General features: G+C 47.7%; 1 protein-coding gene and 2 long non-coding RNA genes across 6 annotated transcripts in view; 2 read left to right on the top strand and 1 right to left on the bottom strand.

Annotated features, from left to right (window-relative positions):
- MORF4L1 (mortality factor 4 like 1) overlaps positions 1–9,693 on the top strand; it is a 37,071-nt gene extending 27,378 nt beyond the window's left edge. For all 4 annotated transcript variants that reach the window (XM_019533906.1, XM_019533904.1, XM_019533905.1 and 1 more), the window contains 3 exons: positions 5,539–5,711; positions 6,320–6,404; positions 9,041–9,693. In XM_019533906.1, the coding sequence (XP_019389451.1) occupies positions 5,539–5,711; positions 6,320–6,404; positions 9,041–9,125 (343 nt within the window). In that variant the 3' untranslated portion in view covers positions 9,126–9,693. The remainder of the gene's footprint in view (positions 1–5,538; positions 5,712–6,319; positions 6,405–9,040) is intronic.
- LOC109309228 overlaps positions 1–14,258 on the bottom strand; it is a 22,721-nt gene extending 8,463 nt beyond the window's left edge. Inside the window, exons 1-2 of the long non-coding RNA XR_002100847.1 lie at positions 14,181–14,258; positions 7,382–7,389 (exon numbers count right to left, since the gene is read on the bottom strand). This is a non-coding gene — a long non-coding RNA (uncharacterized LOC109309228). The remainder of the gene's footprint in view (positions 1–7,381; positions 7,390–14,180) is intronic.
- Positions 14,240–22,031, top strand: part of LOC109309227 — an 8,919-nt gene continuing 1,127 nt past the window's right edge. Inside the window, exons 1-2 of the long non-coding RNA XR_002100846.1 lie at positions 14,240–14,317; positions 18,417–18,425. This is a non-coding gene — a long non-coding RNA (uncharacterized LOC109309227). The remainder of the gene's footprint in view (positions 14,318–18,416; positions 18,426–22,031) is intronic.

The following is a 22,031-nucleotide window of genomic DNA, read 5'->3' as shown; positions in this document are numbered from 1 at the left end:
CAGCTCCCAAGGGAAGTGGTGCTGGCTCCTACCCTGGGGGTCTTCAGAAGGAGGCTAGACAATCTCCTAGCCCAGGTTGTTTGACCCCAGTATCCTTTCCTGCTGTGGCAGGGAGTCGGACTTGATGATCTGCTCAGGTCCCTTCCGACCCTACCAACTATAAAACTAGTCCAATCCCCTGCTCCAACTACATCGTCCCAGCCAAGGCTTTGTTTACCTGGGTTTTAAAAACCTCCAAGGTTGGAGACTCCACCACCTCGCTGGGTAACTTGTTCCAATGCTTTACTACCCTCCTAGTGAGAGGTTTTTTTTTCCCTTAATATCTATCCTAAACTTCCCTTGCTGCCACTTGAGCCCATTGCTCCTCAGTGGTGGTGGCAGATGACAGAACAAGAACAGTCCAGCTCCATCCTCTTCCAAACCCCCCTACAGGGAGGTGAGGGCTGCTATTCAATCCCTGCTCACTCTTCTTCTCTTCTGCAGACTCAGTAAGCCCAGTTCCCTCAGTCTTCCCTCACGAGCACCAGTCTGTTGTAAACAGGCCTAAATTTATGCATCCATTGTAGTGCACAGATTTCTTAACTAGACTCTTACTCCTGAGCATTACTAGAGTGTTGAAAATCCTTGGCAAAAACCAAATTCTTGAATATTATTATACCACTGTTCAGATCTCCTCACTTTTGCCAGACTTGGCTTCAGTCAGCAAGACATAGCTCAGGCTTCAAACCTGGCAGTCAGTAGCTTGCAGCAACCCTTTCACTGGCAGTTTTTCTTCTCCAGTCTTGTAGCCAAGCTACAGCCTCCCTGTCACCATTCCCTTTAGACTGGGGAGCTCCATCCCCTTCTGGTCGGGGTTTGTGTAGGCTGTTCAAACCTAATGGTGGTCTGACCAGTGCAAACCGTGTGTTCCAGCAGGGGAGAGTGGAAGATATTGTGTTGTGCTCACAACTATAGTCACGCAGTATGTGCTCAGCCTCTGAAATGAAAGGGATTTTCAAACTTCAAGCTGGAGGTCACAATGCAAAGTAAATGTTACAGTTAACATGGAGGCTAAAGTGCAAGTCTGCTTAGCTTTAAGAAACCAAAACGGAGTTCAGAGCTTGACCCAGACCTTCTTTCTTCCCCCCACCCCAACTCCCTGTGTGTAATGCAAGCTGTCAATGCAAGCTGGAACAAGAACACCTGAGCTGCTGTATAGAACTAAACCTGAACGTATGTGGAATATGAAGTTGCAGCAGGGTTCAATTGACCTTATAGCCCTGAGGGCTCAGGAATAGTGTCTGAAAACTTGTCTGGAATCTCTCCCAACATACTTTGGTCCAATTCCAGCCTATATGTGCAGCTTCCTCTCTCCTCTTGTTGACTTGAACTGATGTGGGTCAAGGTCCAGTTCTGTGGTTATCTGAATTGTCAGTGAAGAGGGATCTGTGCCCCTGCACATGCTAATTCTAGGTTGGTGCTTCTGAAAAGTGGGCTCAGGATCACTTCCAGGATGTGGATTCTTGATTGAATTGGTGAGTGTCGTAGACGGAGCTGTTCTGACTTCAGCTACAGACATAGCACCATATCCAGTCTGGGCTTCTCTGTGTATCTGTTTAAAAAAAAAACCCCCAAAAATGCACCCTGTGCAACACTGGCTTTGCTTTATGATTTCTGAGCATTTCATTGGCACCTTAATAGTCCTTTTGAGGCTCTTCTAAAGGCCGTGGAGAGGCAGTAAGGAAGGCCAGCTGCACCTTGGCATGCATCCACAGATGCATCTCGAGCAGGTCCAAGGAGGTGATCCTCCCCCTCTATGCAGCACTGGTCAGGCCACAGCTGGAGGACTGCGTCCAGTTCTGGGCACCGCACTTCAAGAGGGATGTGGACAGCATGGAGAGGGTCCAGAGGAGGCCACTCGTATGATCGGGGGCAGCAGGGCAGGCCCTACGAGGAGAGGCGACGGGACCTGAACCTGTTCAGCCTCCAAAAGAGAAGGCTGAGGGGGATCTAGTGGCCTGTTATAAACTAGTCAGGGGGGATCAGCAGGCACTGGGGGGTCCCTGTTCCCCGAGCACCGCCAGGAGTGACCAGGAATAGCGGTCACAAGCTGGCAGAGGGTAGAGTCGGGCTAGACATCAGGAGGCACGACTTCACGGTCAGGGCAGCTAGAATCTGGAACCAGCTTCCAAGAGAAGTGGTGCTGGGTCCTACCCTGGGGGTGTTTAAGAGGAGGTTAGATGAACATCTTGCTGGTACTCTTTTTCCTGCCGTGTCAGGGGGTCGGACTCGATGATCTGCTCACGTCCCTTCCGACCCTAGAAACTTTGAAACTATGAAATTAAACTTTAAAGACAGCAGAGATGTGGAATACTTTTTTGTGGACTTTGAAGCCCGTGAGGGGAGCCCTTCTTCCAAGTGTCATCAAAACTGCACACAGTCTCAATCCTATCAACATCTATCTTCTGCGGACTCCCGTGACGTGATCCATGTGCAGATGCATTGCAAACCAGGCCACAGGACACATTTGTATTTCAGTGGGAACAGAAACAGATGGTTGATCCAGGGATTATCGCACTTTTCATCCTCCCACTGTGGCCAGGACCAAATACACTTGCTGTGTTCACCTAAAACCCTGAATAGGCAGATGTGGAGATGATTTACCCTCTGGGATTTTAAATTAATCTTTAATAGTTGAAGGCTAGTTTAAACTCAAAGCACATTTTTCTTCCAGTTCTTTTCAGCAATAGCTGCCACAAATCTGAATGTGCTTGGTATTGACATAAATAACGTATCTCCTTTCTCTTGTTCTGTTTTTGGCATCAGGAACAATGTGGCAGCAAGTCCTTCAGCCTGATGTACATTTTATGGCAAAAAAAAAAAAATACTGGTTTTGAATTTGGTCACGTTTCCAGCTCTTTGACTCTGCCCCTCTTCTTGCAGGGATGTGAGAACAGAAGCTCCCCCTCTGCCTTTTTGTGTGTTGTTCCCTGTGTTATCCATGTCCCCTCCTGGGTCGTCTTTCAACAGCAAATGATTCATCTTTCAGTCACTCTTCTATACCCCTCCTGTTCTTGTTATGCTTTTCTGAAAACTACTTCAGTTTGGCTGCAGTATCTTTCTTGAGATGGGTGACTTGTTCTGGCCACTCGTCCTTAAGGAGAGAACTGAGACATATGGTGGCCTTGATGTTCATAGTGTTCTTTATCTTGTCTTCTGACATCCTTTGGGTTTTGTATTGCACTTCTTGCAAGCTGTCTTGAGTCAAGGTGTCACTATGTAGCAATGAACCCAAAGGAGAGAGAGAGGACCCTTACATTTTCATAGAATTATGGGAAAATAATGCTTAGAAGGGACCTCCAGGAGGTCGCATCTAGTCCAAACCCTGCTCCAAGCAGGACCAGCCTCAACTAAATCATCCCAGCCAAGGTTTTGTCTAGGTGGGTCTTAAACACCTCCAAGGATGGAGACGCCACCACCACTCTGGGTAGCATGTTCCAGTGCTTCACCACCCTCCTGGTGAGTTTCCTAAAATCTAACCTCAACTTCCCTTGCTGCAGATGGAGCCCATTGCTCATTGTCCTGTCATCTGCCCCCACTGAGAACAGTCCAGCTCCATCCTCTTTGGAGCCCCCCTGCAGGGAGCTGAAGGCTGCCATCAAATCCCACCTTGGTCTTCTCTTCTGCAGTCTAAATCAGCCCAGTTCCCTCGGCCTCTCCATACAAGTCATGTCCTGCAGCCCCACAACCATTTCCACTGGACTCTCTCTCTCTCCAATGTGTCCACATCCTTTCTGTAGTGGGGGCCCACAACTGGACACAGGACTCCAGATGTGTCATCACCAGTGCAGAATACTGGGAAAGGATCACTGCCCTTGATCTGCTGACAAAGCTTGTACCAGTGCAACCCAGGATGCCATTTAGCCTTCTTGGCATCAAGGACACACTGCTGGCTCCTGTTCAGCTTCTTGTCCCCTGTCCCCCCCAGGGCCTCTTCTGCAGAGCTGCTGCCCAGCCAGTTGGCCCCAGCCTGCCCCGGTGCAGGGGATTGTAAGTGCAGGACTTTGCACTTGTCCTTGTTAGACCTCATGAGATTTCTTTTGGCCCAGTCCTCCAATTTTTCTGGGTCACTCTGAATCCTAGGCCTACCCTCCAGCGTATCTATTACACCCTTCCCCCCACCAGCTTGGTATCATCCGTGAACTTGCTGTGGGTGCACTCCATCCCATCTTCCAGATTGTTTAATGAAGAGCTTAAACAAAGAAGGTCCCAATACTAAGTGGCCCTGGGGCACTCCACTTAATATTGCCTGCCAGCTAGACATTGAGCCTTTGATTACTATCTGTTGAGCCTGATGATCCAGCCAGATTTCTATCCATCTTACAGTTCATTCATCTAACCCATACTATCTTGGCTTGCTTGCAAGAATGCTGGTGGGGGGAAGACTGCATCAAAAGCTTTGCTAACTTTCTTCTGTTCAGGCTAGCATTTTTTTTTTTTTCTTGCTCTTGCTCTTGCTCTTGCCCTCACAGAGCACAGGACTTCCCCTGCCAAATTTTAAAATGTTACCTGTTGGAAGTGGATACTCTGACTTTTAGAAAAGAGAATAAATTGCAAAATGCTAAAATAAAAAGGAACAATCCCAGTGTCTGAATTTAGTTTTATAGTGGGGGTGGGCAATTATTTCGGGCAGAGGGCTGCTTACTAAGTTTTGGCAAGCCATCAAGGGCTGCATGACAGGCAGCCCAGGGCAGATAAATATTAATTTTCTAAATTTTTTAGGGGCCCCGCGGGCCAGAAAGAATGGCCTGGCGGGCCGCATCCAGCCCCCAGGCTGCATTTTGCCCGCCCCTGGTTTATAGGGTGAAGACTGAATCATTTCTAAGAGATGGGCAGCAAATATGTTTTGTACAGAAGGCTACGTCCGTGTGTAACTACATTGTAATCAGAAATGAAGTAAAGTCTAGGGCTACGAGAGTTGTGTTCAGGAAATTTAAGGCAAGAATTCTTCAGCTGAACATTTTATGATCTCTTCCAGTCGGTTTGCTCTTCTGTTATAAAGTACTGGTGCTTCTTGAAGTGCCACACCCAACTCTGGTCTAATTCCATTGTAGATTATTACTGATCTTGGTAAAAATGAGTGGAATAGAAATGACAACTGTACACTTCAAGACTTCAAAGAAGTTGCTTTTCCATCTTGGTTTCAGTACTACTTTTGTGTTTTTTAAAGCATTTGGTGAAACATTGCCTTGGAGTGTGAAGCTTGCTACTGGCCTCTTTTTCCTTGTGTTGAAATTTTTGCTTCAGATGTCTCTTTATACAGAACAGTGCATTTTTAAAAAGACACTAGAAATAACAAGGGGTTTTTTTGTGTGTGCACGTGTAATGTACCATTTAAAAAATATATATTTTTTTTAATGAAATCTTGCCTGGACTCTTCAACGGGGTTAAGAGTCATGTGGCCAACTCTCCCAGTTCTTGTGACTATGTATAAAAGGACAAAAACACAGTAAGCCAACCGAAAATGTTAATATTCCATGTGTCTTTTTTGTTTATCAGAGAATATGCTGTTAATGAAGTTGTTGCTGGGATTAAGGAGTACTTCAATGTAATGCTGGGAACTCAACTGCTGTACAAATTTGAGAGGCCCCAGTATGCTGAAATCTTAGCAGATCATCCGGACGCTCCCATGTCCCAGGTCTACGGTGCACCTCATCTGCTACGACTCTTTGGTAAACACAGTGCCTCCCTGCTTCCAAGTAATTTAATCATTTTTTCTTTCCATCTTGCTGCCTGAAATTCATCAATATCTGAATTTGAATGAGAAAATGAGTGAAGTGTCTAAACCAATGGCTCAAGTCCATCCTCAATTTGGTTGTATGAAAGTTTTAAAACAACAGATCTGTTCTTCAAAATCAGAAGTGGATTTTCCACAACATAATTGTTTAGGCGGGAGAAGGAAGAATCTATTGGAGGCTTGGGATTTTAGGATCATAGGAGAACAGGGCTGGAGGGATATCACAAGGCCCTCTAGTCCAGCCTCCTGCCCGGGGGGCCGACTAAATCAATCCAGCCAAGTGTCTGTCCAGCCTGCTCTTGAAAATTTCCAAGGGTGGAGATTTACACAACTTCTCTGGGTAGCCTGTTCCAGTCCTTGACCACCCTCAGAGTTGAAGTTCCTTCTAATCTCCAGCCTGAATTTCCCCTGCTGCAGCTTGCTTCTGATGCAGTCCCCTACAGCCACAACATCAGCATCCTTGTGTATTGAAATGTGCTTGTTTAAAGCAGTCTGTCAGCCTCCAGAGGGGTGATGCTGTTCTCTTTTTTTTCACTGAAACAGTGAGGATCGGAGCTATGCTTGCTTATACACCCCTTGATGAGAAGAGCTTGGCTTTGCTATTAAATTACCTGCATGATTTCTTAAAGTAAGTATAACATTTCATGTCTGATTACAGTATAAATTGAAAGCCTCTCTTTATGGCTGTGACCCTGTAAACACAAGTGTGTGTGCACATGTGTGCTGGGTGGGGGGGATTACATGTTGCTGTTGTCAGACTAACATTTGATTTGTGATGTGCATTAATTTTATGAATAATTAGCAATTTAGAGGTAAGTTTTAAATGAATCAACTTGGAGGTAACTTTAATGTGCAGCAGCCTGATGGGCTTTAAGGGATGAAAATAGTTTTCTTAACTTTTTTGGAGCTGTTCAGTTATGAATAATTCATATTGAAATTTGAAACCAGTAGCAGACTTGCACTTAAGTTAGTTAAAGTTAGCACTTAAGTGAGCTAAAGTGCTTTAAATTCTTAAATTAGCAGGAAGCATCTTTCTGTTGAAGATGCATCACTTTTTGGGGGAGTTGCCATTGCTGAAAAGAGCAAATGTTTCATGATGTCTGAAACATACCATATTTCTGAAAGGAGAAATCATCAAAACAAGTTTGGGAAGGGGTCAAAAACAAATGTTTGTTCCTGCACAAACTGCAGCAGCTACTAATTCAGGCCACCTCCATCAGGAGAGTCTGTTTTGAAATTGGTCATTTACTATTATTCTCTAAATGAAAAATTTTTGCCCTTTTGTATTTTATATGGCACTTCATAGGGGCACCAGCAAAAGTTGCACTGCATTGTATAGGAATAACATATAGACACTCCTTGTACAACTTATTTAAGTAGGCAAAACCAACCTATTTTTTCGCCTCCCCCATTTTCAAGATGGGAGGAATAAACACAGAGAGCTTAGATGACAACTGACCTGAGTCCACACAGGAAGCTAGCGGCAGAGTTGGACCTGAATCAGACCTCTCAACCCAAAGTGTGAATGAGCTGCCGGCTCTCTTCATGAACAGCTCTTTGCTAAGAAGAGCTTAAGCTGTTTTCTTTCTTGGTCCGTTGCACAACTTGTTGACCTTAAGACTGTTCAAGATGATGATGATGATTAGCCCTAAATGAAAAGCTGGTGTGCACTTTTAAAAGAGGCTTAAACTCAACATCGTTGACGGATGGTGAGACTTGGGTTTTGAGGCATTTGGAAGCTTTTAAAAATGTTTACCCTACCCAAAATCTTTTTAACATAGGACATGAATGCACAGTCTAAAAGTGGGGATTTTTCTCTGTTCTCATGAAAATCATGCCAACTGCTCTTAAGTGTCAAGCTCACTTACAACTTAGCTCTGATTCTTTTGAGTTGTGAAAACCACAGGGTATTTATTCATGATGGTGAAGGGCTTAACCTAATTATGGCTTATGCACTGGAGGCACATTGAGGGATCTCCTGGTGTTACACACATGCTTATCCCCAGTAAATGCATGAGCAGGACTTTCTTTCAGTTTTCAAATATCCCTTCATCTGCTGGAAGCTCTTTCTTTCTTGCTTTCCTTTTTTGTTTCTTGATTTTTAAAGTAATTGGTCTTTCTTTGTAACACTGTCATGAAGAACAGCAAACTGACTTAATTCTGTATGGGAAGGAGGGTAAGACAAAAGCTGTTGGTCACCAGTCCATGGGGCTTCAAATAGTGATTGTAAATGAAGGACACACAGTAGTAAAAGAGCCTTCGCTGCTTAAAAATCAGTGCTTTCTACTTCTGTGTAACTGCATGTGAGAGAGAACTATTGGGATTGGGGAACACTTTGCCTATAATGCACCAAATCTCTGCAGTGTCATGATGAAGCTTCCTGAGGTGAGCCCCTTACTTGGTCTAAGCAGAACTGTTTTTACCACACTTACCAGTAAATCTGAGAACTGAACAAGTGGGGTGTCTGATACCCTTGGTATCCTTCATACAGCCCCGAGTAGCCCCCCTTTTTAAAACTGTAACATAGGGATGCATGCACATTATCTACTTTAAAGGGGCAGGGGGAACTGCTGCTTGTGAGCGCACATCAGCTGTTACTTGTGTCACTACAGGATCAAACAGCTAAATGTGAGTTAAAGTACTTCAAATTTGACCCTGAATGAAGTGGGGGTAAAGGGGTAAGGACCAGTCTTGCTACACTTAACATCACTACAGAATCGCGCAGCATTACCAGTTTATTACATCTGTCTGTCCCCTAAAGTAGTCGTTGGGTAGGAATACCTGAGCCTACCTTCCAAAGATGGCTGGAGCATCCACGCAGAGGATGCCCTATTATCCAGAGTGTTTTGAATGACTGGCAGACTCCAGCAGAAGAATGATGCTTGATATTGTAGCCAAACCTTGAATTCAGATTTTCTCTCATCGTTGGAGGCCTTGTAATCTTCTTGGCGCTCATCTGCAGTCAGGGTTGCTTGACAGGAATATGTCACTTGAGAATTGGATGTCAGTGTAAGCTGTTGAGAATCTCTCCTTAATCATTGGCTTTGAACAGCCTGGAGCACTGCTGAGTTGAGTTCATGCTAGCTGATTACTGTCAGACTTCTACGTTTGAAATTTGGGATTGAGCTTTTTGGATATACAGGCTTCTGAATTGCTGGCTTCTGTATGAGACGGAGTAAGATGGCATAGGAGTGCAACTTGGATGCACTAGGATCTAGACAACGCAGTGTTCTGATCTCTGAAATGGGTCTTTTTTGTTCCTAGGTATTTAGCGAAGAATTCGTCAACGCTGTTTAGCGCCAGTGACTATGAAGTAGCCCCACCCGAATACCATCGGAAAGCAGTATAACACCATGCTGGCTTAACGCAGTAACCATTAGGTCTCTAACTGTACTGTCTCCTGCCACACTTTGTTCTTCATTTTTCTATTGCACATGTCCCTGCTGCACAGATTATATAAATTCTGAGTGAATAACGTGTGTGTGTGTGTGTGTGTCTGTGTGAAACGAACTGACACTTGTGAGTTTTACCGTGTTCTTCTGTCCGTTCTGAAACGAGCTTGGAGACGGCTCCAAGAATCTGTCAGTGATCGTCTGCGCATCAGTTGAGTTGAATGCAAAAAAAATGCAAGTGGGGTATTTGTTGTCTGAGCTGCTTAATGCTCGTGTTTTGACACCCAAGACTTACCTAACTAATCTGCATCCTTACTTAGTGATAGCCCCGACTCACTGGGGGTGAGATGCTACTAAGTCTGACTTCCAAGCCCATTTCCTTCCCCAGTGTCTGAAGTAAAACAATTGTTGGTCCATAAATTTTACTCCTAGCCTAGGTGGCTGAAGGATTGTGACTTTTTTTTTTTTTTTTTTTTTTGTATTCTAACATAATGGCAAATGAACTAATGAATTGTTGTATCTTGAGTGTTCTGGAAATGTTTTGTCTTTCAAAGAACTGTTTTACAAATCTTCAAATAAATTTTTTTTTAATTTCAAATGTGTTTAATTTTTATTTAATGTTTTGCCTAATTGGAGCCTGTTTTAAAAAAAAAAAAAAAGTTAAGTGCTCAGATGTGGTAATCAAATCACTGTCATAGTCATGGTTTTCAGCATGCTAAATCTGTAGAAAGCATAGTTTCTGATTAAAGTTGAAACAGGTTTGCAGCTGTTGTGTTTTAACTTGTTTTAGTCCTCAGTACTCGGAACTGAAAGCAGTTGGAATTGTGCATCATTTCATGCATTTATTTATGAAGACCAGTTATCTGCTGTTCCTCAATGTTTTTCTGAAAGTCCCTGAGAGAGTTTTGGAAGACTTTGGTCAGTAGCCAGTTAGACTGAGGTGGTGAACAGAGAACCCCGTTTGGGATCAATGGCTCTTTTTCAGAAGTGATAGGAGGCCCCTTAGTGCTATAAACAGCACTCTCCACTAGTAAATGAGCATCATGCACTTGAACTTGCTATCTTTTCACGCAGCAGATTTCTTCCTTTTGGTAGTGAATAATTCAGTGCCTAGCTACTGATACGGCAACTCCGATGCACTTGGCTTTTATATCTGCCTACCCAGAGTGGGAATAGGTTATAGACAAATCCATGGGTGGACAAAGGTGTATATTTATGGTTCTAATGGTCACAGCAGCCCTCAATTACTGAATAACAGTAGTTTCAGGTGGTGTGCATGAAGTCACAGTTTGTTTTACACAAGATACTGCTCTTCTGCCTCTTACATGTTTCTTCTGGGTCCAAATTCTGACTAAAATTAACACTGACATGTACTTAAGAAACTCAGGTCCAAGACGGAACTTCTTGGTGCTTGTGATGGATTTGGATCAATCCTGTTGGAAGCTGTACAGAATCACAGACAGTTGGGGTGGAAGGGACCTTAGGAGGTCACATCTAGTCCAGCCCCAGCTACATCATCCCAGCCAAGGCTTTGTCCACCCAGATCTTAGAAACCTCCAAGGACGGAGACTGCACCACCTCTCTGGGTAACTTGTTCCAGTGCTGTACTACCCTCCTCATGAGAGAGTTTTTCCTAATATCCCACCTCAACTTCCCTTGCTGCAGCTTGAGCCCATTGCTCCTTGTCCTGTTGTCTACCCCCACTGAGGCCAATCCAGCTCCATCCTCTTTGCAGCCCCCCAGCAGGGAGGTGTGAAGGCTGCTATTCAATCCCCCTTGGTCTTCTCTTCTGCAGTATAAAGCATAGATTCAAGGGTTGGGAGGGACCCTCAGTGGGCCATCTAGTCCAACCCCGTGCCCCTGGCAGGCAAGAAAAGGGTCACTAAACCTGGAATCCTGTGATCCTAGCCAGGTGCCTGTCCAGTCTCTTGAAGACCCCCAAGGATGGGGCAAACACCACCTCCCTTGCAAGCCCATTCCAGATCCTGGCAACCCTGCCAGTGAAGAACAGTTTTCTAATGTCTAGCCTAAACCTACTCTCCAATAGCTTATGGCCATTGTTCCTTGTTCCAGGGGGTGCCCTGGTAATCAGCCCAGTTCCCTCAGGCTCTCCTCACAAGTCATGTCCCCCATCCCCCCCAACCATTTCCGTTGCCCTTCTCTGGATTCTCTCCAATGTGTCCACGTCCTTTTTGTAGTGGGGGGCCCACAGCTGGACATGGGACTCCAGATGTGGCCTCCCCAGTGCTGAATAGAGGGGAGGAATCGCTGCCCTTGACCTGCTGGCAACGCTCCTACCAATGCAGCCCAGGATGCTATTAGGCAACAAGGGCACACTGCTGGTTCGTATCCAGCTTCTTATCCTTTGTAACCCCCAGGTCCAATATATGGAGTGGAAGAGATGAATAGTCTGATCTAGTTTCTGAAAGTGTTTGCTATGCATAAGAATAGCATGCTCTAGCTGCTGGCAAAATGGCTGGCATGCTAGGCAACACCATTCCCTTCACCCCTCTCCCCACACATCTCTCTACCTGAAACTAGCTTTTCCTTTTGTCCTTAGTCTATTAACCTATTAGATGGAGCCTCGTAATATGAAGTTTTTATGAAGTTTTTAATAAATCTTTTCTTGTTCTGCAGCCCTGTGAGCTTCATTGCAGAAATGGAGGGCACATTTCCATGCCCATGTTCTCAAACAGCATCACTAAGTAAGTGAAAAAATCCCTGGTTGAAGGATAGTCATCTCTTCATGTATAGCAGTGAGACAAGACTCCTATTAGAGTTTGAGTACTGAACCCTCTCAAGGCTGCATTGTTGCTGGCTTTTGTGAGGCTAAATCACTTCCATGCATGTGAAAGTTACTTTTTTAAATTGGCTTTTTGAGTAACACATTTGTGGAAGGTGATAACATCCAAGTCAGGAGAGAGCAACTTGGATTGTGTAGTGGCTTTCTGGAACCTATTATGGTTAGGGTTGTTGGTAACCTGGGCTGCTTATAGCATGGCTTTGGGCAATCAGCATTTCCTGGTGTGAATGCAAAAGGGCTAAAAATCCCACCATGGTGTTTTTGAGCTATCGCAGTTTGAGCCAAGTGAGCTGAGTTGGGTTCTAGGTGCAGACCTGTGGGGTGAGGAGCTGGAATTGTTGCTGAAAAGGGAAATGCTCTTACAGGGTCACAGCAGGACTGCCTGGCAGCACAAGCTGCCCTGTGCCCACTGGGATTCCTGCAAACAGGTTTGGCCTGGGCCTCTTGAGTATTGGATGCATGGCTTTGATGTGAGTTCCCTGCAGGCTCAGCGGGACTTGCCTTGGGAAGGGCAATACCAGGACCTGGTCATGTGTTGCTTTCTGCTGATGCTTGGTTATAGTCATACTCCCCTCATCCATTTCCATTATACACGTGTTTGCTTTTATCTGTGCAGCTCCCGGTTGCTAGGAACAGCCATGATGTTACATGGCAGCCTTTGTCTCCAAAGCTGGGCAGTGAATGCAGTGCAGGTACTGCAGAGTAACTTACCCCAAGTTTTTATGCTGTAGTAAATGTACTTCTTAGTAGGGAGTGGACACTCAACCAGTTCTCCTAGGCTAGCTGCCTGCAGTGTGCTATGTTATAACTCCAGCCCTTTAGGTAAGCAGAGGAGCTGATTGCATGAAGCAAACAGCTACCTTGGGTTAAGGTTGATAGGGGATGGACCCACAACACTTATTCTACAGTAAATTACCCAGGTTTTAATTGCTGCCACTTTTTTTTTTTTTTTCAGCCTAACTGCCTGGAAAAAGAGACTTGCTCTATAATCAAGCTGAGTTGTCTGTCCTACTGTTACGATGGAGTAAGGCAGTGCTAGATTCAAGGTTCTCCTCATTAGACTCCAGGGCTCCCTTCAAAAAGGCCAGTTCTTGGTTTTCACTCATCCTTTGACTGGAAAAAATACTAGATCAGTTCTTCTGTGCCAAAGAGCTCAGACCACAACAAGACAAGATGGTTTTAACTTTCTGGATTTATCTTGTGAATCAAGTGTAGGTGTTGGCACACTTAACAGCGTGAATGTTGCACAGTACCCAGTTTGTAAAAGGATTTCACGGCACCCTAGTTGAGAACTGGGGTAAACCCTTCAACATGCCTGCAGCCCTCCGTGCCTCGCTGATGGGAACAGAAACCTGCAGGAACAGCATTAGGCTTGTCAGATTGGTTTGATGAGCCAAACACTTTCCTACCTTTCCTTCGGTGCATATGAGCTCTGCTGCTAGAAGAGTTTGGGATTTTCCTCTCATTGCATAAATCTCTCTAGCAACAGGCTACTTTTTGGGTGTATGAAATGTCAGTCAGTTATGATAGTCCTTGGGCAGGTTTGCTGGGAGGGTGGCTCAGCTGTAGCACAGATCCAGCATGTGCCTTTCACAGGACAAATGAACATGGTTTTCCAGCCCTCCTGAAGACACCTGGTATCACTTGACTCAGACATGAGTTAAGGCATTGGTGTTTTTGAGGAGAAGGACTGATGATGTGTGATTGCAGGACAACAGGACATAGCAATGCCTGGGAAGCAGGGTTTTCCCTGCTGGTTGCATCTGGACCCCTAAGCTGAGGACTAATAACGACATTTAGCAATGATGTTTGTGAGTTGCTATGGAAATAAGGTGGTTCTGAACAGCCTGCCTGATGGAGATGTTGGCTACAAAGGACCAACTTGCAGGATCATCAGAAAATTCTAGTTTATTAGACAGATGTAAAAGTCAGATCATAAATCTTGGGGCTCATCCCCTCATACACACATTCATGCACGCACACACACTTGCAGTAGTTAGCTATGAATACTAAGCACTGGTGCCAAGATCTGCCTGTCCCCAAGCGCTGGAGTCTATTGTTGATGGCCAGTTGGCTTCTTTCAGTGCGATGTTACTGCAGAAGAGGGTTGCTGGCTGGTCCTTCTGGCTGGGCAGGCAGGTGCTGGTGAGGTCAAAGAGGGCACCATTGGAGTCATTTGCTGCCTTTTATTCCTCTCTGGCACTCTGACTCCCCAATTTTTGGGCTTACCTAATCCAGGGGTCACTGACCTCATGGGACATCCCCCTTGGTGGTTGCTGGATGGCAGCTGTCAGCCCCAGGGGTCATGTCTGCAGGTACGTGCAGTTTTGGGAGTCCGTTGATGAAGTCTGATTAATTCACTGCCTTGATGAATACGACTCTGTGGGTGGTTGACTGGGGGGTGGTATTCAGTCCCAAGAGTTGGTCTTTAGTGTTAATTAGTTCTAACTGGGGCTTCTGTACCTTTTAACCGTGAAGTTTCAGGGGGTTCCTGGCTCTGTATTGATCCTTTCCTCTCCTTAGATTGTGGGGTCCTAAGTGTTAATTGTCACTTGTTAACTTGTTATCCTGGCTAGCTACTGCCTTATGCAATCAATCAAAATTCATTCAGGGACCCGCTCAATACAGAGAAGACCCGATTCCATTCCTGCCCTTGCTAACATTGTTACATGGTGCAACTTGGTTTTAAACTTAAAATGCTTTTGTTACAAAGTTTAAAAAAAAAAAAAAAAAGCATAGAATATAAAACATAAAAGGGTGAAATGCCATGGCACATGCAACAAATAGACCAAATACAATGTGGGGTCAGCATACTGATACAGAATACTATTTTATAACAATGAAAGCATCTCCAAACTATATTTCTATTACAAGTATACCTTATATTCTATAAAAATAATATAATAAAAGAAGAAGGAGGAAGAAAAGGGAGAAAAGAGAAAGCGTCCCCAAAAGGGGCCAAATACTGCAAAAGGGGCTTTTGTCATATGGAGGTGCAGCCAAAAAAAAAAAAAGTTTCTTGCTACAGAGAGGCCTGATTAGGAAGGGAGCTCAGTGCAGTGGGGGCGAAGCATCTGCAGCCCAGGGCCCACAGAAGTGACACGATGTAGGCTGTGGTGTGCTGCACCTCCTACAAGGTATGTATGGAGCTGGTGTCTCTGGTGCCAGGATCGCCATGTTTGCTGCTTGAGCGCCAAGAGCAATGCAGTTGGGAGGGGTGGCAGCAGAGGCAGATGCAGGGCCTGGGATCTGCAGTCCTAACTCGAGTAGGATGAGGCCAAGTAAGTCCTTGGGTAGAACTGCCCCCTTCATCTGTCATTCCCAGGCTCCGAGTCCAAGCCAGCTGCCAGACCCCGTAGAACTTCCTCCATCGCAGTTTCCTCCCATGCTCTTACCCAGTAAAGCAAACAGCAGGCTAGAGCTCAGCACAAGGGGCTTGTCATCTGAGGACCTACCAGCCCTTTGGCAGAGTTGAGCAGATGCCCTCACTTCAGAGGGTGCTGGACACAGCAAAGCAGGGGGGGGTCTCTAAATCACCAGGGGAGTTGGATAGGACTAGGCATGAGGCTGTCCTGGCCCCAGCTGTGTTTTCTGACCTGGTTCCCTTGGCCATGAGGTTGACTTCAAGCCTTGGCTCTCACCATTGTGCATGACTGCTTACGTCCTGGCAGTGACGCATATGACTGGGAGGGAGCTTCAGGGGTGCTGAGCTCTGTCCCTGCCATCCCAGGCAGCTGCATGTGAGCTGATGGAGAGCCATGGGCTACAATATCCATCACCTCCTGTTTTAGCCCTAGGACCCCTGTGGTCTCGCCCAGGGCACAGGCAGGATGCCCAAGGGGCAGTTACGCATGCATTGGCAACTAGTACCCTCTTTAACAGCTGAAGGTGTGGCTTGGCAGCCCAGCTAGGATGCTCCTTCCCTGCAGCTGGCTTGGTAGAAACGTGGAATTTTTCCCAGGACAAAACTTTTTATCCTGGGATCCCCTTAGAGGTGTAAACCCCATTGTCCCACTCAAAGTACCTGTGAAGTATTATCAATGACACTTTTTTTCTGGAGAGACAATTTTTTTTGCAAAAATCTAGTTGGCTTAATAAAAGATATCCCCTCTACCTATCTAGCTTTTTTTTCTTTAGACCGATACGGCTACAGCTTGGATACCTGTCATTCCTGGGACAGCTGTAGCTAATTAAAATTAATGGTCATAGGCCACCAATGCAGTTCCCTGGTTTTGACTTGGATCAATCAGAGCAGCCTCAAATGCAATGTCTGTTTTTACCCCTTGGTATGTAGCACCAAGAAAAGCTGCAGTGATTTGAAGGGGTCTGGGTTGTAGCCGGGTTGGTCGAAGGACATAAGCAAACAGGGTTATTTGGGTAAATGGGCCTGAAGTTTGACATCTTGTTTGCAGTTACTGAAGCAAATGGTGAAGGCTTTGGCCACAGGAGGGCACCACATATTGCAAACGCACGTTGCGTGTCCCTGGCGTGGTGCGTGCTGTAGGACTTGGCTGGTAACTCAGTTTGGAGGTGGGCGTGGAAGATGCAGGTGCATTGATCCTACTGCAAATCCCCTAGACCCAGTGGACTCTGTGAAGCTGCCAGGAGAGTGCTACGGTGACTTACCTCTCAGCCAGGCTGTGCTGCTGCTGGTGGGAGGCGAAGGGCTTGGGGGTGAAGCTGAATGCAGCAGCAGGAGGCGCAGAAAAGACCGGCCCTCGGAGGTGGTGCCTTTTTCCCTGTAGCAGGACCCACACTGAGAAGAGCATCCAGTCCTCCTGCTGCCCCTCACAGGCTGCCTGCCAGCCCCACAGGTCCCCTCTGCTGAATAACCCACGCAGCAGCCCAGCCCCTGCCTGGCTGGAGATGCCAATCCTGCCCTGATCAGGTGACTGGACTAGATGACTTTGAGGTCCCTTCCAGCCCTCCTTTTCTATAATCCTAGAAAACGAGGGTTGGAGGGGACCTCCAGAGGTCACATGTAGTCCAACCCCCTGCTCCAAGCAGGACCAGCCCCAACTGCGATGATGACCCCAGACAAGGCTTTGTCTACCCAATGGAGAGTCCACCACCTCTTTGAGTGACCTGTTCCAGTGCTTTACTACCCTCCTTGTGAGTTTTTTCTAATTTCCAACCTCAACTTCTCTTGCTGCAGCTTGAGCCCATTGCTCCTTGTCCTGTCATCTGCCCCCACTGAGAACAGCCCAGCTCCATCCTCTTTGCAGCCCCCCTGCAGGGAGGTGACGGCTGCTATTCAAGCCCCCCTCGGTCTTCTCTTCTGCAGACTAAATAAGTCCAGTTCCCTTAGTTTTTCCTCACAAGTCATGTCCCCCACCCCCTCACCACTTTTGTTGCCTTTGGCTCCCTGTGTGCCCAAGCTCAGGAGAGGACAAACCCTGCGGAGAGCACCAGGAGAGTGAACTCAAATGTGGGGTGTGTTTCTGTGCTGAGGCTTGGCTTCCTGTTTCCTTCCTCCTCCACCTCTTCCTGAACGCACTCATCCCACCACTCTCGCCTGCAAACTCAGTGCAGCGCCACATGCTCCTGCCTGGTAATAGCTCTACTGCAGATGGGCAGCACAGCTCAGGCCTTTCCAGACCAGTGGAGTGTCTGAGGACACCCGTGAAAGTCCATGCTTGTGCTCCTGGGTCTGGCAAGTGCTTTTGCAAATCCCAGTCCTAGCAGTGCCTTGAGTCAGTCGTGTCAAACGGAGCCTGTGTGTGTGTGTGTGTGTGGGTGTGTGTGTGTGTCTCTCTCACGCACGCCGTAATGGTGGCATCAATGCACGAGGCACCAAGGTGGCGAGCCCTGCCCTTCTTCCCCGCAACCATCACAAAAGGGTACAACAAACACTGCTGTACCACTACTTTCGTTATCAGAGCATCACCAACATAGATGAGGTTGGCTAGTCTGCAATGCCAAATCAGGCCGGGACTCAGACCCTGGGAGGTGATGGGTGAGAACAGCCAGCTCACCGCTGAGCACATCACCCGAGTGATATAAGGGAGCGCGCAGCCGCACCCAGGCGAGGTCGTTCATCACCCACTTCAGTTATCGCAAGGGACGCTAGCCTGATCACCTCGCGTCCGCCTCCCATTCACGATTAGCAACCGCCGGACGCCGCTTCGTTGCCGGCCCGACATGATTAGCGGTCTACTTCTCTGCATCTCGTTTCTCTCCTCAACGCTCACTGTGAGTAAATAAACCTCTACCTCCAACTCCTCTCCATCTCCGTGACTCACCTCACCTCCAGTCTCTTCGGGCGACGTGAGCTGGACTTGCGTTCACCGTCCCATAGGCAGCTAAGCGGCCCTTCTCACCCCGTCGCTCCGGACCCTTGCGCTGCGATCGGACGGCAGCGTGACAGCCTGAAAGTCGGGGCAAGAGGAAAAGGAAAATGGTTTTTGTCAGAAGTGAGGGTGAGATGTTAAGCAGGAACGTGAAGTTTGTAATAGTTCTTGCCAAAAGCCTCGTCAAGCCTGGAGCGTGGCCTTTCTCATTTCCGGGGAGAGGGGAGGAAAAAGTCTGGAGAGAGCTGTGTCACTCCTACCGTGTAAAGTGCAAGGGGGAATGGTCCTGGGTATCATGATAACTGTGTTAATCGCCAGTGGTTATTCCTTCTTCCTGCATTGAGTATAGCTTGACCAGAACCTGTCCCAGGTCTTGGTTGTCACTTGGCCAGCACAAAGGCGTCCGTCCCTTAACTTCAGCGGGGGTCATGGCACTGTTTCAGAGGTGAAGGGGGTCCCAGGTAAGTGATGCCCCAGCTGGCGCTTTAAAGATCCCTGGGGTTTGGAGCCCCAAGGGGGAACTGACCCCCCGTTCCTGGTTGTTACGCAAACTCCCAGGAAAGCTCCTGACTGTGAATTATCTCCTTTATTAACTGCTCACTGGAGAGAGACACTGCTCCGATGGCCTCTCAGACAGAAAATGAGGCCATTAATTGGCATAATCGCCTGCCTGCCTTTTTGGCTTTGCAGACCCTGGTAGTGAGAATGCCTTGCTCATTAAAACCATGTCCCTGCACACTCCAGCCTGTTTGTCGTGTAGGCGGGCAGGGATGGCCATGCTAGTGATACAGAGGCTTGAATGCCATGGTAGGAAGGAGCTGCCATCCCTCTCTCAAGGGTGCTTGCATGTACTGACATTTTTCTCCCATAACTACCCCTCTGCTGTCCTAGCCTGTTGGCTTTTTACTCCCTAGTTCATATCTGCTTTCACTCTTTCAGGCCACCTTGGTCACTGAACTGTCTATCACCTGCCGCATCTTTTCCTGAGGAAGACGGATCCCAAACGCAGCTCATTTTAGGTAAGATGGCTCCTGGCGAACAGAACAAGAGGGAAGGGCAGGTTTCAAAGCAGCAGGCGTGGGAGCTAAGTAGCAGGATGAAATCATGAGACTGCATCTGTCCAGGGGCAGGTCCTGCTGGGGTGAGATATTTGGGCCTTCTTGGGTTAAGACGAGCCATCTTCTTTCCTTTGCATGGCCAGGAGGTTCCCTCTGCTCGTACAGGGGTATGTTAGGGTCAGAGGCCCTGCTGGTCCTGGAAATGGAGCTCAGCCATGGAGCATGTGAGAACTGCAGCGGTTTAGGACAGGTGCCTTTTTCAGGTTTGAGCAGGAAGCATTGCCTTTGTCCCCTCCAGTGGGGAATGAATGAGCCTCTAGCTGCTCCCTGTCCCCGCTTTTTCTTTACGCTTCCTCCTGTGCCATAATAATGTCCAGCCTTAAGGCTACCTTCTGCCCTGGTGCAGCCAAAGACCTGGCCGACTGAGTTTGGTCTGCTCTGGGATGCCCTGTCCCTCTGGCCAAGTGACCCCGGGCCCTTGCACACAGCTGCATCTTCTTGTTCCTCTGCAACTGGAGTCCCTGAGAGGCGAGCAAGTCCATTGCCTCTGGAAAGCCAGGCCCTTGGTCTGCGAACATGGGACCCCTGCCATGTTGGATGCTTGTGCAGGTTTTGCCCTTCACTAAGGGTGCAGATTCCTTCCCTGCCCACAGGGAAGCTGTGGAAATGCACTTAGGAGCATCTGCAAGCATCTCTGATGTTGGGCTGATGAATGCTATAGGAAGCCCAGGACAAAACCACTTATTCCCTTTGCAGTGCAAAGCCTGGAGGGCTCCTGGGAAATAAGGGGGACCTGCACTGAATGTGGAGGATAAGAAGAAACCAGAACTTGCTGGCTTATTCCCTGAGCACCAAATGAAACCTGGGTCTCCCAGGAACCTGCACCGTGGGCTGACCGGGGAAGATTGCTTAATAGTACTGGAGCTGCGGCCTCGTAGGGCATCAGGGTGCCGTGAGAGCAATGGATGCCTCCTGCCAGGCTCCTATGGTGAGGGTGGGGTGCTTTGCTGCCTTTCTGCCATGGTCTTCTGGCTTTCATGCACCCATCCTCAGCAGGCAGAGATCCTTGGCTGGTGGTTTGGAAAGGCACCTCAGGTCTCTGGCTTTTGGTCTGGGAGGTCCAGGAGTAGTCGGTTTGTTTCATGGTTGTACCCTGCGGGTCCCCACCTGCCTCCTGTCACGTCTGCGCAATGTGCGGTCTGAGCCAGCAAGGCCTCTGGTGCCCCTGCCATCCCAGCAGGAAAGCAGCCAAGACATGGAGGAAGCTGCTCCTGACTGAGCCGTGTATTTAATAACATACTGTGGGCCAGCGTGGGAGCAGATGGACTTGCTATATATGTGTGTATATATGTATATGTATATAAAAACCTGCCTAAATTAACAGGATGAAAAGGGAAAGCAATCCAAGACACGGCAGAGTGAGTTCATGCAACTACCAGGCACATGTGCTAGGGTGCTTAAGCCTCTCGGAGGCATTGGGTGTTGACCACAGCCCAGGTTGGGGACTTGGACTGAGCTGTGCCAATGCTACAGCTGGTTCCTGACTTGAGGGTCTTGCCCTTTTGCTCAGGGTCAGACTGATGCCAGATTTGGGGTCAAAAAGGACATTTCCCTCCATGGTCAGGGTGGTATGGATTGGGGGGATTTGCCTTCCTCTGTTGTCCCCTACCTGGGTTCCCTTGAGCATATATTGACAACATTTCATAGAAGCAGGACACTGTCTGCCAAGGTCCCCCTGCAGTCCCTGTGGCAGGTTTGGATGTGACGTCTGTGATGTCAGGGTTGACAGTAGTCTTACCGGAGTCTAGATGATGGATTATACGGGCTGGTTTGCACAAGGCTGATCCTGCCTCAGGCAGGGGTTGGACTGGATGTGATCCCTGCCAGCCCCACGGCTGTGCAAGTCTATGGTGGGTGAAACATTGGAGTGCGAGCCATAGTTACCCAAGGGTCTTGTCTGCGGGGGGACAGGAGAAGGCAGCGAAGTAGATTTAGAGACACCCAGGTTAGGAAGACACATTGGCATGTCTGCAGTTTTAAATGAAGAGTTGACTAAAAGTCTCTAGTGCTTTATCCACTCTGTGTTTTGCAAATATTATTGAGACAGAGGCTTGATGGTGAGATTAACGGTGCCATATATTACATCGGGGATGACGGACCATGAGATGGAGTCAGTGGCACAGATGGGCGCCTGTCTCCAGGATGCTCCATCTCCTGACCTTGGAAAAGTGCCCAAATGAAGCAGCAGCCGTTCTGTCCAGGGTGTGCATCATAAAGAGCCTGCGTCACTTGGGGCGACATCCCCCTGAGCCTGATCTCCTAGTGCGTGCAGCGTGTTTAGGGGAGGTGGTGCACGGTGAAACGGGAAATAGAAATACCTTTGCCCGCCACTGCTGCCAGCCCCAGATGCTGGCTGGAGGTACTGAGAGACAGCAGCCTTTTGTTGGGTAACCTCCCATCTCTGTCATTCCTGGACGAGACCATGAGCTACCAGGAAATACCATGCCAGCCTTTTTATTCTCTGCCAGTCTTGCTATACCAGCAAAGGTGATCCAGGCTGACCTGGACAGACTCAGCAAATGGTCGGACGAGAACCTGATGGTGTTTAACACCGATAAATGCAAGGTCCTCCACTTTGGGAGGAAAACCCTGCAGCACCCTTATAGGCTCGGCCGTGCTATGCTGGCTATGCGTGCACTGTGGAAGAAAGGG

Source organism: Crocodylus porosus, unplaced genomic scaffold (genome assembly GCF_001723895.1).
Source record: "Crocodylus porosus isolate Cpor-Errol unplaced genomic scaffold, CroPor_comp1, whole genome shotgun sequence".
NCBI classification, from domain to species: domain Eukaryota; kingdom Metazoa; phylum Chordata; order Crocodylia; family Crocodylidae; genus Crocodylus; species Crocodylus porosus.
The sequence above is the reverse complement of the archived record's forward strand: the minus strand, read 5'-3'. Positions and strand labels throughout refer to the sequence as shown.